Below are 14,653 nucleotides of genomic sequence, written 5' to 3' on the forward strand. Positions count from 1 at the left end.
TCTCTCAGTCGTCATATAATATCTGTCACCTATTGTCTCAGTTGTCATATAATATCTGTCTCCTATTGTCTCAGTCATATAATATCTGTCTCCTATTGTCTCAGTCGTCATATAATATCTGTCACCTATTGTCTCTCAGTTGTCATATAATATCTGTCTCCTATTGTCTCAGTTGTCATATAATATCTGTCTCCTATTGTCTCTCAGTCATATAATATCTGTCTCCTATTGTCTCTCAGTCGTCATATAATATCTGTCTCCTATTGTCTCAGTTGTCATAGAATATCTGTCTCCTATTGTCTCTCAGTCATATAATAACTGTCTCCTATTGTCTCTCAGTCGTCATATAATATCTGTCTCCTATTGTCTCAGTTGTCATATAATATATGTCTCCTATTGTCTCTGTCATATAATATCTGTCTCCTATTGTCTCAGTCGTCATATAATATATGTCTCCTATTGTCTCTCAGTCATATAATATCTGTCTCCTTTTGTCTCAGTCATATAATATCTGTCTCCTATTGTCTCTCAGTCGTCATATATCTGTCTCCTATTGTCTCTCAGCCGTCATATAATATCTGTCTCCTATTGTCTCAGTTGTCATATAATATATGTCTCCTATTGTCTCTCAGTCGTCATATAATATCTGTCTCCTATTGTCTCAGTCGTCATATAATATCTGTCTCCTATTGTCTCTCAGTCATATAATATCTGTCTCCTATTGTCTCTCAGTCATATAATATCTGTCTCCTATTGTCTGTCAGTCATATAATATCTGTCTCCTATTGTCTCTCAGTCATATAATATCTGTCTCCTATTGTCTCTCAGTCATATAATATCTGTCTCCTATTGTCTCAGTCGTCATATAATATCTGTCTCCTATTGTCTCTCAGTCATATAATATCTGTTTCCTATTGTCTCTCAGTCGTCATATAATATCTGTCTCCTATTGTCTCAGTCGTCATATAATATCTGTCTCCTATTGTCTCAGTCGTCATATAATATCTGTCTCCTATTGTCTCAGTCGTCATATAATATCTGTCTCCTATTGTCTCAGTCGTCATATAATATCTGTCTCCTATTGTCTCAATCGTCATATAATATTTGTCTCCTATTGTCTCTCAGTTGTCATATAATATCTGTCACCTATTGTCTCTCAGTCATATAATATCTGTCTCCTATTGTCTCAGTCGTCATATAATATCTGTCTCCTATTGTCTCAGTCGTCATATAATATCTGTCTCCTATTGTCTCAGTCGTCATATAATATCTGTCTCCTATTGTCTCTCAGTCATATAAAATCTGTCTCCTATTGTCTCTCAGTCATATAATATCTGTCTCCTATTGTCTCTCAGTCATATATCTGTCTCCTATTGTCTCTCAGTCGTCATATAATATCTGTCTCCTATTGTCTCTCAGTCATATAATATCTGTCTCCTATTGTCTCTCAGTCGTCATATAATATCTGTCTCCTATTGTCTCTCAGTCGTCATATAATATCTGTCTCCTATTGTCTCTCAGTCGTCATATAATATCTGTCTCCTATTGTCTCAGTCGTCATATAATATCTGTCTCCTATTGTCTCAGTCGTCATATAATATCTGTCTCCTATTGTCTCTCAGTCATATAATATCTGTCTCCTATTGTCTCTCAGTCGTCATATAATATCTGTCTCCTATTGTCTCAGTCGTCATATAATATCTGTCTCCTATTGTCTCAGTCGTCATATAATATCTGTTTCCTATTGTCTCTCAGTCATATAATATCTGTCTCCTATTGTCTCAGTCGTCATATAATATCTGTTTCCTATTGTCTCTCAGTCATATAATATCTGTCTCCTATTGTCTCTCAGTCATATAATATCTGTCTCCTATTGTCTCAGTCGTCATATAATATCTGTCTCCTATTGTCTCTCAGTCATATAATATCTGTCTCCTATTGTCTCAGTCGTCATATAATATCCGTCTCCTATTGTCTCAGTCGTCATATAATATCTGTCTCCTATTGTCTCTGTCGTCATATAATATCTGTCTCCTATTGTCTCAGTTGTCATATAATATCTGTCTCCTATTGTCTCAGTCGTCATTTAATATCTGTCTCCTATTGTCTCTCAGTCGTCATATAACATCTGTCTCCTATTATCTCAGTCGTCATATAATATCTGTCTCCTATTGTCTCGAACGTCATATAATATCTGTCTCCTATTGTCTCAGTCGTCATTTAATATCTGTTTCCTATTGTCTCCCAGTCGTCATATAATATCTGTCTCCTATTGTCTCTCCGTCATATAATATCTGTCTCCTATTGTCTCAGTCGTCATATAATATCTGTCTCCTATTGTCTCTCAGTTGTCATATAATATTTGTCTCCTATTGTCTCTCAGTCGTCATATAATATCTGTCTCCTATTGTCACTCAGTCATATAATATCTGTTTCCTATTGTCACTCAGTCATATAATATCTGTCTCCTTTTGTCTCAGTCATATAATATCTGTCTCCTATTGTCTCAGTTGTCTTATAATATCTATCTCCTATTGTCTCTCAGTCGTCATATAATATCTGTCTCTTATTGTCTCAGTCGTCATATAATATCTGTCTCCTATTGTCTCTCAGTCATATAATATCTGTCTCCTATTGTCTCAGTCGTCATATAATATATGTCTCCTATTGTCTCAGTCGTCATATAATATCTGTCTCTTATTGTCTCAGTCGTCATATAATATCTGTCTCCTATTGTCTCTCAGTCATATAATATCTGTCTCCTATTGTCTCAGTCGTCATATAATATCTGTCTCCTTTTGTCTCAGTCATATAATATCTGTCTCCTATTGTCTCAGTCGTCATATAATATCTGTCTCCTATTGTCTCAGTCGTCATATAATATATGTCTCCTATTGTCTCAGTCGTCATATAATATCTGTCTCTTATTGTCTCAGTCGTCATATAATATCTGTCTCCTATTGTCTCTCAGTCATATAATATCTGTCTCCTATTGTCTCAGTCGTCATATAATATCTGTCTCCTATTGTCTCAGTCGTCATATAATATCTGTCTCCTTTTGTCTCAGTCATATAATATCTGTCTCCTATTGTCTCAGTTGTCTTATAATATCTATCTCCTATTGTCTCTCAGTCGTCATATAATATCTGTCTCCTATTGTCTCTCAGTCATATAATATCTGTCTCCTATTGTCTCAGTCGTCATATAATATCTGTCTCCTATTGTCTCTCAGTCGTCATATAATATCTGTCTCCTATTGTCTCTCAGTCGTCATATAATATCTGTCTCCTATTGTCACTCAGTCATATAATATATGTCTCCTTTTGTCTCAGTCATATAATATCTGTCTCCTATTGTCTCAGTTGTCTTATAATATCTATCTCCTATTGTCTCTCAGTCGTCATATAATATCTGTCTCTTATTGTCTCAGTCGTCATATAATATCTGTCTCCTATTGTCTCTCAGTCATATAATATCTGTCACCTATTGTCTCAGTCGTCATATAATATCTGTCTCCTATTGTCTCTCAGTCGTCATATAATATCTGTCTCTTATTGTCTCAGTCGTCATATAATATCTGTCTCCTATTGTCTCTCAGTCATATAATATCTGTCTCCTATTGTCTCAGTTGTCATATAATATTTGTCTCCTATTGTCTCTCAGTTGTCATATAATATCTGTCACCTATTGTCTCTCAGTCGTCATATAATATCTGTCTCCTATTGTCTCTCAGTCGTCATATAATATCTGTTTCCTATTGTCACTCAGTCATATAATATCTGTCTCCTTTTGTCTCAGTCATATAATATCTGTCTCCTATTGTCTCTCAGTCGTCATATAATATCTGTCTCCTATTGTCTCTCCGTCGTCATATAATATCTGTCTCCTATTGTCTCTCCGTCGTCATATAATATCTGTCTCCTATTGTCTCAGTCGTCATATAATATCTGTCTCCTATTGTCTCACTCGTCATATAATATCTGTCTCCTATTGTCACTCAGTCATATAATATATGTCTCCTTTTGTCTCAGTCATATAATATCTGTCTCCTATTGTCTCTCAGTCGTCATATAATATCTGTCTCCTATTGTCTCTCCGTCGTCATATAATATCTGTCTCCTATTGTCTCTCCGTCGTCATATAATATCTGTCTCCTATTGTCTCAGTCGTCATATAATATCTGTCTCCTATTGTCTCAGTCGTCATATAATATCTGTCTCCTATTGTCTCTCAGTCATAATATCTGTCACCTATTGTCTCTCAGTCGTCATATAATATTTGTCTCCTATTGTCTCTCAGTCATATAATATCTGTCTCCTATTGTCTCTCAGTCATATAATATCTGTCTCCTATTTTCTCTCAGTCGTCATATAATATCTGTCTCCTATTGTCTCTCAGTCGTCATATAATATCTGTCTCCTATTGTCTCTCAGTCGTCATATAATATCTGTCTCCTATTGTCTCAGTCGTCATATAATGTCTGTCTCCTATTGTCTCTCAGTTGTCATATAATATATGTCTTCTATTGTCTCAGTCGTCATATAATATCTGTCTCCTATTGTCTCAGTCGTCATATAATATCTGTCACCTATTGTCTCAGTTGTCATAATATCTGTCTCCTATTGTCTCAGTTGTCATATAATATCTGTCTCCTATTGTCTCTCAGTTGTCATATAATATATGTCTCCTATTGTCTCAGTTGTCATATAATATCTGTCACCTATTGTCTCAGTTGTCATATAATATCTGTCTCCTATTGTCTCAGTCATATAATATCTGTCTCCTATTGTCTCTCAGTCGTCATATAATATCTGTCTCCTATTGTCTCAGTCGTCATATAATATCTGTCTCCTATTGTCTCTCAGTCGTCATATAATATCTGTCTCCTATTGTCTCAGTCGTTATATAATATCTGTCTCCTATTGTCTCTCAGTCGTCATATAATATCTGTCTCCTATTGTCTCAGTCGTCATATAATATCTGTCTCCTATTGTCTCTCAGTCGTCATATAATATCTGTCTCCTATTGTCTCAGTCGTTATATAATATCTGTCTCCTATTGTCTCTCAGTCGTCATATAATATCTGTCTCCTATTGTCTCAGTCGTCATATAATATCTGTCTCCTATTGTCTCAGTCGTCATATAATATCTGTCTCCTATTGTCTCTCAGTTGTCATATAATATCTGTCTCCTATTGTCTCTCAGTTGTCATATAATATATGTCTCCTATTGTCTCAGTTGTCATATAATATCTGTCACCTATTGTCTCAGTTGTCATATAATATCTGTCTCCTATTGTCTCAGTCATATAATATCTGTCTCCTATTGTCTCTCAGTCGTCATATAATATCTGTCTCCTATTGTCTCAGTCGTCATATAATATCTGTCTCCTATTGTCTCAGTCGTCATATAATATCTGTCTCCTATTGTCTCTCAGTCGTCACATAATATCTGTCTCCTATTGTCCCTCAGTGGTCATATAATATCTGTCTCCTATTGTCTCAGTGGTCATATAATATCTGTCTCCTATTGTCTCTCAGTCGTCATATAATATCCGTCTCCTATTGTCTCTCAGTCGTCATATAATATCCGTCTCCTATTGTCTCTCAGTCGTCATATAATATCTGTCTCCTATTGTCTCTCAGTCGTCATATAATATCTGTCTCCTATTGTCTCTCAGTTGTCATATAATATCTGTCTCCTATTGTCTCAGTTGTCATATAATATCTGTCTCCTATTGTCTCAGTTGTCATATAATATTTGTCTCCTATTGTCTCTCAGTTGTCATATAATATCTGTCTCCTATTGTCTCAGTTGTCATATAATATTTGTCTCCTATTGTCTCTCAGTTGTCATATAATATCTGTCTCCTATTGTCTCTCAGTCGTCATATAATATCTGTCTCCTATTGTCTCAGTCATATAATATCTGTCTCCTATTGTCTCAGTGGTCATATAATATCTGTCTCCTATTGTCTCTCAGTCGTCATATAATATCCGTCTCCTATTGTCTCTCAGTCGTCATATAATATCCGTCTCCTATTGTCTCTCAGTCGTCATATAATATCTGTCTCCTATTGTCTCTCAGTCGTCATATAATATCTGTCTCCTATTGTCTCTCAGTTGTCATATAATATCTGTCTCCTATTGTCTCAGTTGTCATATAATATTTGTCTCCTATTGTCTCTCAGTTGTCATATAATATCTGTCACCTATTGTCTCAGTTGTCATATAATATTTGTCTCCTATTGTCTCTCAGTTGTCATATAATATCTGTCTCCTATTGTCACTCAGTCATATAATATCTGTTTCCTATTGTCACTCAGTCATATAATATCTGTCTCCTTTTGTCTCAGTCATATAATATCTGTCTCCTATTGTCTCAGTTGTCTTATAATATCTATCTCCTATTGTCTCTCAGTCGTCATATAATATCTGTCTCTTATTGTCTCAGTCGTCATATAATATCTGTCTCCTATTGTCTCTCAGTCATATAATATCTGTCACCTATTGTCTCAGTCGTCATATATCTGTCTCCTATTGTCTCAGTCGTCATATAATATCTGTCTCCTATTGTCTCTCAGTCATATAATATCTGTCACCTATTGTCTCAGTCGTCATATATCTGTCTCCTATTGTCTCAGTCGTCATATAATATCTGTCTCCTATTGTCTCTCAGTCGTCATATATCTGTCTCTTATTGTCTCAGTCGTCATATAATATCTGTCTCCTATTGTCTCTCAGTCATATAATATCTGTCTCCTATTGTCTCAGTCGTCATATAATATCTGTCACCTATTGTCTCAGTTGTCATATAATATTTGTCTCCTATTGTCTCAGTTGTCATATAATATCTGTCTCCTATTGTCTCTCAGTCGTCATATAATATCTGTCACCTATTGTCTCAGTTGTCATATAATATCTGTCTCCTATTGTCTCTCAGTCGTCATATAATATCTGTCTCCTATTGTCTCTCAGTCATATAATATCTGTCACCTATTGTCTCAGTTGTCATATAATATTTGTCTCCTATTGTCTCTCAGTCGTCATATAATATCTGTCTCCTATTGTCCCTCAGTGGTCATAATATCCGTCTCCTATTGTCTCTCAGTCGTCATATAATATCTGTCTCCTATTGTCTCAGTCGTCATTGCACCATACGAGACAATTTTAGCCTCTAAAAAAATCATTCTTGTCCAGACCCACAATTTAAGTCTTGTACATTTCAAAGGATTCAAATGAAAAGTGACACATCAACGGCCCTTAAATTTTAATCAAGCCCAGTTCCTGAACTCTTGACAGACTGTCCAACTTCATCTTCTTCCTCATTAAACCTTCAACTTGTCACAGCACGATCTTCACTTCAGAACTAACTTACCCGAAGTAACTTTGTTTTAACAAAAAGTTGAACACATTAGGGATTTCTTCTTCTGCGCGGGCGTAAACGACCTTGGGGTGAGTGGAAAGTATTTTCCGATCAGTCACACTTTTCACCGCAGGGTGTGATGCGAGCGTGTTTTGAATCCAACATGGTGACATTTGCCACTTCTGCAGACATCCGCCACCCGGAGGAGCTCTCCCTGCTTCGGCCCGTGGAAGAGAAGAAAAAGAAGAAGGACAAAGGCTCGGCGGAGGAGATTTTGGACCTGACGACGGTGCCCCTTTCCTCAGGTGCTCAAAAAATAGCAACTTAGCGACGTGTTTTGTCTATCAAATATTTACACTGTGTCCAATTTGAGTACCTATCTACCCTCTTTGGGGAGTTTTTCTACGCATATTTCATTAGTGTATTTTATGTGATTTAGATGAGGTTTTTTTTTTTAAAGGGGACAATGCAATTTCATAAAACGCATAGTTAAAAAAGCCAGAATTAGACAGAAGGCTCTGTAGTCCCCTGACCATGATGTAAAAAAAAGGTAGTAAAATTACAATTTAACAAAAAGAAAGACAGAGAAAAAGACAAAAAGCACGCAATACATTTACGATATGATAAAAAATACAATTCAACATTCCAACACAACATTTATCTTAGCATCAAAACATAACATTGATAAGCCACATTTTCCTTTTTGTTTTGTGAAGGCCTTGCATGTTGTGAGCAGTTGAACCTCCTCAGGTGCTGACTTCCACACATTTGCCCTCCTTACTGACCAGGCCCACTTACTGAAAGTGCTCCTGCGCAGAGGAATATAACAGTCACCTCTGACAGAGCCTATATATGGCTAATAAATGCAAACCCCGTTTCCATATGAGTTGGGAAATTGTGTTAGATGTAAATATAAACGGAATACAATGATTTGCAAATAATTTTCAACCCATATTCAGTTGAATATGCTACAAAGACAACATATTTCATGTTCAAACTGATAAACTTTTTTTTTTTTTTGGCAAATAATCATTAACTTTAGAATTTGATGCCAGCAACACGTGACAAAGAAGTTGGGAAAGGTGGCAATAAATACTGATAAAGTTGAGGAATGCTCATCAAACACTTATTTGGAACATCCCACAGGTGAACAGGCAAATAGGGAACAGGTGGGTGCCATGATTGGGTATAAAAGTAGATTCCATGAAATGCTCAGTCATTCACAAACTTTGTCAACAAATGCGTGAGCAAATTGTTGAACAGTTTAAGAAAATCCTTTCTCAACCAGCTATTGCAAGGAATTTAGGGATTTCACCATCTACGCTCCGTAATATCATCAAAGGGTTCAGAGAATCTGGAGAAATCACTGCACGTAAGCAGCTAAGCCCGTGACCTTCCATCCCTCAGGCTGTACTGCATCAACAAGCCACATCAGTGTGTAAAGGATATCACCGCATGGGCTCAGGAACACTTCAGAAACCCACTGTCAGTAACTACAGTTGGTCGCTACATCTGTAAGTGCAAGTTAAAACTCTCCTATGCAAGGCGAAAACCGTTTATCAACAACACCCAGAAACGCCGTCGGCTTCGCTGGGCCTGAGCTCATCTAAGATGGACTGATACAAAGTGGAAAAAGTGTTCTGTGGTCTGACGAGTCCACATTTCAAATTGTTTTTGGAAACTGTGGACGTCGTGTCCTCCGGACCAAAGAGGAAAAGAACCATCCGGATTGTTATAGGCGCAAAGTGTAAAAGCCAGCATGTGTGATGGTATGGGGGTGTATTAGTGCCCGAGACATGGGTAACTTACACATCTGTGAAGGCGCCATTAATGCTGAAAGGTACATACAGGTTTTGGAGCAACATATGTTGCCATCCAAGCAACGTTACCATGGACGCCCCTGCTTATTTCAGCAAGACAATGCCAAGCCTTGTGTTACATCAACGTGGCTTCATAGTAAAAGAGTGCGGGTACTAGACTGGCCTGCCTGTAGTCCAGACCTGTCTCCCATTGAAAATGTGTGGCGCATTATGAAGCCTAAAATAGCACAAGGGAGACCCCCGGACTGTTGAACAACTTAAGCTGTACATCAAGCAAGAATGGGAAAGAATTCCACCTGAGAAGTCTCCTCAGTTCCCAAACGTTTACTGAGTGTTGTTAAAAGGAAAGGCCATGTAACACAGTGGTGAACATGCCCTTTCCCAACTACTTTGGCACGTGTTGCAGCCATGAAATTCTAAGTTAATTATTATTTGGGAAAAAAAATTAAGTTTATGAGTTTGAACATCAAATATGTTGTCTTTGTAGCATATTCAACTGAATATGGGTTGAAAAGGATTTGCAAATCATTGTATTCTGTTTATATTTACATCTAACACAATTTCCCAACTCATATGGAAACGGGGTTTGTATATTAAATATATGTCTATGCAGAAATGCAACAATTATCTCCGGGTTGATGCAGCTATTTAACACGCATGTCAACCCTTTTTTAACCAAAATCAAACTACCGTATTTTTTGGACTATAAGGCGCACTTAAAATAATTGTCGTTGTGGCTTGTGCAGCCCTTTGAGACACTGGTGATTTAGAGCCACATAAGTAAACATTGATTGATTTTCATTTTCTCAAAAATCGACAGTGGGCGCCTTATGCGTGTATTGAGTCTGGTTGCGCTTGCTGACCTCGAACCAATCTTATGTGGCACACGATGTAATGATAGGTGTGAACAGTAGATGGCAGTCACAAATAAGAGATACATGTCGCCCGTTTTTCAATAAATGACGCTGGCACAGGGATGTCGAACATGAGTTTGCCAAGTGTCAAATTGAGCTGCATTTTTCAATGAAAGAAACTGCTGTTCTAGATGTGTCCACTGGATGTCGCAATAGCAATTCTGTTAGGCAAGCAAATAGTTTATACCGAGCAAGTATAGCAAACAAGAGGTACACGTACTGCAATACTGTCAGTCTCAGTTCGTGTGGTTTGTTGAGTGAACACATTATTAAATATGTGGACATGAGAAATGAGGTCTTTGATACATAGAATAGTTTTTATTTATACTTTATTTTGTCTTTATTTAATTCTAGATGGGCTGTGACTTAAAGTTTCATTTCTTTGTAGAGACACTGAGATGAAGTCTAAAGTTCATTGTGTTCTTCATGGTATTTTTTGAAACTGCACCAATATGTTTTCCTCACAATTTTCAACTAACTTAAAGTGTGTTGTCAAAACGATTATTTGTGTTATGTACATTTTGTACTTGCCCCATTTGGGGCCGAAGTAAAACAAAGAAAACAACCTGAAGTTGTCGTAGTTGTAGAATATAGAACATTACACACAGCGCTCAAAAATCTGTAAAAAAAAATTTAGTACGACTTTGGTAAGCTTTGAAGCCACACCGCTTGATGGTTTGTCAGAGCAGTAGGACTTCCATAGTCAGACGTACTGTGCTTCAACATACAGTAATATGGTATTATCATGGTACATATTAGAAGACATTTTATCTGGCGTTTCGTTGTGCCCTATTATGCAAAACCAACTTTTCTTACCTACTGGTATCCTGCTGTTGTCTATTTGGGATCTGCATAAGTTCGGAAAATTTTAAATCCAACCACGGAGGCATTGCCTTCCTTAGTACTTCCTCAAAACTTCCCAACCGGCCATCACCGGATTATCCATACAGTGTATGGTATAAATCTACCCAAAGTGCCTTGCGCGCGTCCGCCATTTTAGCCCGCGCTGTTGTCAATGAGCTCATTTTTCTCCATCCTCTTGTTGTGGGGCAGACTGGCTCGTACATTGACATGCGTCTTGCTCTGTTGCCATTTCTAATGTAAAGTAGCATATAGTTCGAACTTATATTTGTCAGTAAACTCGCTATGGAAGCGCTAAAAACTACAACAAAAAGATGGCGGAGGAAGACGCAGTCAAAGTGGAGGCACGTGAATAGACCGCCCACAAAACGGCGCATTTTTTTGATTGATTGAAACTTATTAGTAGATTGCACAGTACAGTACATATTCCGTACAATTGACCACTAAATGGTAACACCGGAATAAGTTTTTCAACTTGTGTAAGTCGGAGTCCACGTTAATTCATGGCATCCTGAAGAAACGGTCAGAGAGCGCTGTAGAAGGTCTGTAAAAACATTATCTATGCAACATTTTGAGCAAAGACCCGCCATTACATGTTATGTAGGCCACAAGGAAGTCTTTTACATGTAGAAAAATAATCATAATAATATACCTCCTTTAATGCGCCTTATAATTTGGTGTGCCTTATTGTCCGAAAAGTACGATAACTCTGTGACTATTTGTTCACCCGACAACAGCATTTTAGAACATTATGACGGATACTGCATGAAACAGTTGTACAGCTTGCATAAGTCAAATACTAATATGCTGAATAATGCTGTATAATAGACTGTATTTATATTATTCACATGTGAATAATGCTGTATAAAAGACTATTTATATTATTCACATGTGAATAATGCTGTATAATAGACTATTTATATTATTCACATGTGAATAATGCTATATAATAGACGTGAATAATATAAATACAGTCTATTATACAGCTTTATTCACATGTGAATAATGCAGTATAATAGACTGTATTTATATTAGTCACATGTGAATAATGCCGTATGATGGACTGTATTTATATTATTCAGATGTGAATAATGCCGTATAATAGACTGTATTTATATTATTCATATGTGAATAATGCCGTATAATAGACTGTATTTATATTATTCACATGTGAATAATGCTGTATAATAGACTGTATTTATATTATTCACATGTGAATAATGCCGTATAATAGACTGTATTTATATTATTCATATGTGAATAATGCCGTATAATAGACTGTATTTATACTATTCACATGTGAATAATGCCGTATAATAGACTGTATTTATATTACTCACATGTGAATAAGGCTGTATAATAGACTGTATTTATATTATTCACATGTGAATAATGCTATATAATAGACGTGAATAAAATAAATACAGTCTATTATACAGCCTTATTCACATGTGAATAATGCCGTATGATAGACTGTATTTATATTAGTCACATGTGAATAATGCCGTATGATACTGTATTTATTTTATTCAGATGTGAATAATGCCGCATAATAGACTGTATTTATATTATTCAGATGTGAATGATGCCATATAATAGACTGTATTTATATTATTCACATGTGAATAATACCGTATAATACAGTATTTATATTATTCACATGTGAATAATACCGTATAATACTGTATTTATATTATTCACATGTGAATAATGTCGTATAATAGACTGTATTAATATTATTCACATGTGAATAATGCTACATAATAGACGTGAATAATATAAATACATTCTATTATACAGCTTTATTCACATGTGAATAATGCCGTATAATAGACTGTATTTATATTATTCAAATGTGAATAATGCTGTATAATAGACTGTATTTATATTATTCACATGTGAATAATGCTATATAATAGATGTGAATAATATAAATACAGTCTATTATACAGCTTTATTCACATGTGAATAATTCCGTATAATAGACTATTTATATTAGTCGCATGTGAATAATGCCGTATGATAGACTGTATTTATATTAGTCACATGTGAATAATACCGTATGATAGACTGTATTTATATTATTCAGATGTGAATAATGCCGTATAATAGACTATTTATATTAGTCGCATGTGAATAATTCCGTATGATCGACTGTATTTATATTAGTCACATGTGAATAATGCCGTATGATAGACTGTATTTATATTATTCAGATGTGAATAATGCCATATAATAAACTGTATTTATATTATTCACATGTGAATAATACCGTATAATACTGTATTTATATTATTCACATGTGAATAATACCGTATAATACTGTATTTATATTATTCACATATGAATAATGTCGTATAATAGACTGTATTTATATTATTCACATGTGAATAATGCTATATAATAGACGTGAATAATATAAATACAGTCTATTATACAGCTTTATTCACATGTGAATAATGCCGTATAATAGACTGTATTTATATTATTCAAATGTGAATAATGCTGTATAATACTGTATTTATATTATTCACATGTGAATAATGCCGTATAATAGACTATTTGTATTATTCACATGTGAATAATGCTGTATACTAGACTGTATTTATATTATTCACAGGTGAATAATGCTGTTTAGTAGACTGTATTTATATTATTCACATGTGAATAATGCTATATAATAGATGTGAATAATATAAATACAGTCTATTATACAGCTTTATTCACATGTGAATAATGCTGTATAATAGACTGTATTTATATTAGTCGCATGTGAATAATGCCGTATGATAGACTGTATTTATATTAGTCACATGTGAATAATGCCGTATGATAGACTGTATTTATATTAGTCACATGTGAATAATACCGTATGATAGACTGTATTTATATTATTCAGATGTGAATAATGCCGTATAATAGACTGTATTTATATTATTCACAAGTGAATAATGTCGTATAATAGACTGTATTTCTATTATTCACAAGTGAATAATGTCGTATAATAGACTGTATTTCTATTATTCACATGTGAATAATGCTGTATAATAGACTGTATTTATATTATTCACAAGTGAATAATGTCGTATAATAGACTGTATTTCTATTATTCACATGTGAATAATGCTATATAATAGACGTGAATAATATAAATACAGTCTATTATACAGCTTTATTCACATGTGAATAATGCCGTATAATAGACTATTTATATTATTCAAATGTGAATAATGCTGTATAATAAACTGTATTTACATTATTCACATGTAAATAATGCTGTATAATAGACTGTATTTATATTATTCACATGTGAATAATGCCGTATAATAGACTGTATTTATATTATTCACATGTGAATAATGCCGTATAATAGACTGTATTTATATTATTCACATGTGAATAATGCTGTTTAATAGACTGTATTTATATTATTCACATGTGAATAATGCTATATAATAGATGTGAATAATATAAATACAGTCTATTATACAGCTTTATTCACATGTGAATAATGCCGTATAATAGACTGTATTTATATTAGTCGCATGTGAATAATGCCGTATGATAGACTGTATTTATATTAGTCACATGTGAATAATACCGCATGATAGACTGTATTTATATTATTCAGATGTGAATAATGCCGTATAATAGACTGTATTTATATTATTCACATGTGAATAATGCTGTATA

At 34.8% G+C, this 14,653-nt stretch overlaps 1 protein-coding gene across 2 annotated transcripts in view; it reads left to right on the forward strand.

Moving 5' to 3' along the window:
• fermt3b (FERM domain containing kindlin 3b) overlaps positions 1 to 14,653 on the forward strand; it is a 97,072-nt gene that overhangs the window by 24,863 nt on the left and 57,556 nt on the right. For both annotated transcript variants that reach the window (XM_062044214.1, XM_062044215.1), the window contains exon 4: positions 7,554 to 7,670. In XM_062044214.1, coding sequence (XP_061900198.1) covers positions 7,554 to 7,670 — 117 coding nt within the window. The remainder of the gene's footprint in view (positions 1 to 7,553; positions 7,671 to 14,653) is intronic.

The sequence above is a fragment of the Entelurus aequoreus genome, linkage group LG04 (genome assembly GCF_033978785.1).
Source record: "Entelurus aequoreus isolate RoL-2023_Sb linkage group LG04, RoL_Eaeq_v1.1, whole genome shotgun sequence".
Lineage (NCBI taxonomy): Eukaryota > Metazoa > Chordata > Actinopteri > Syngnathiformes > Syngnathidae > Entelurus > Entelurus aequoreus.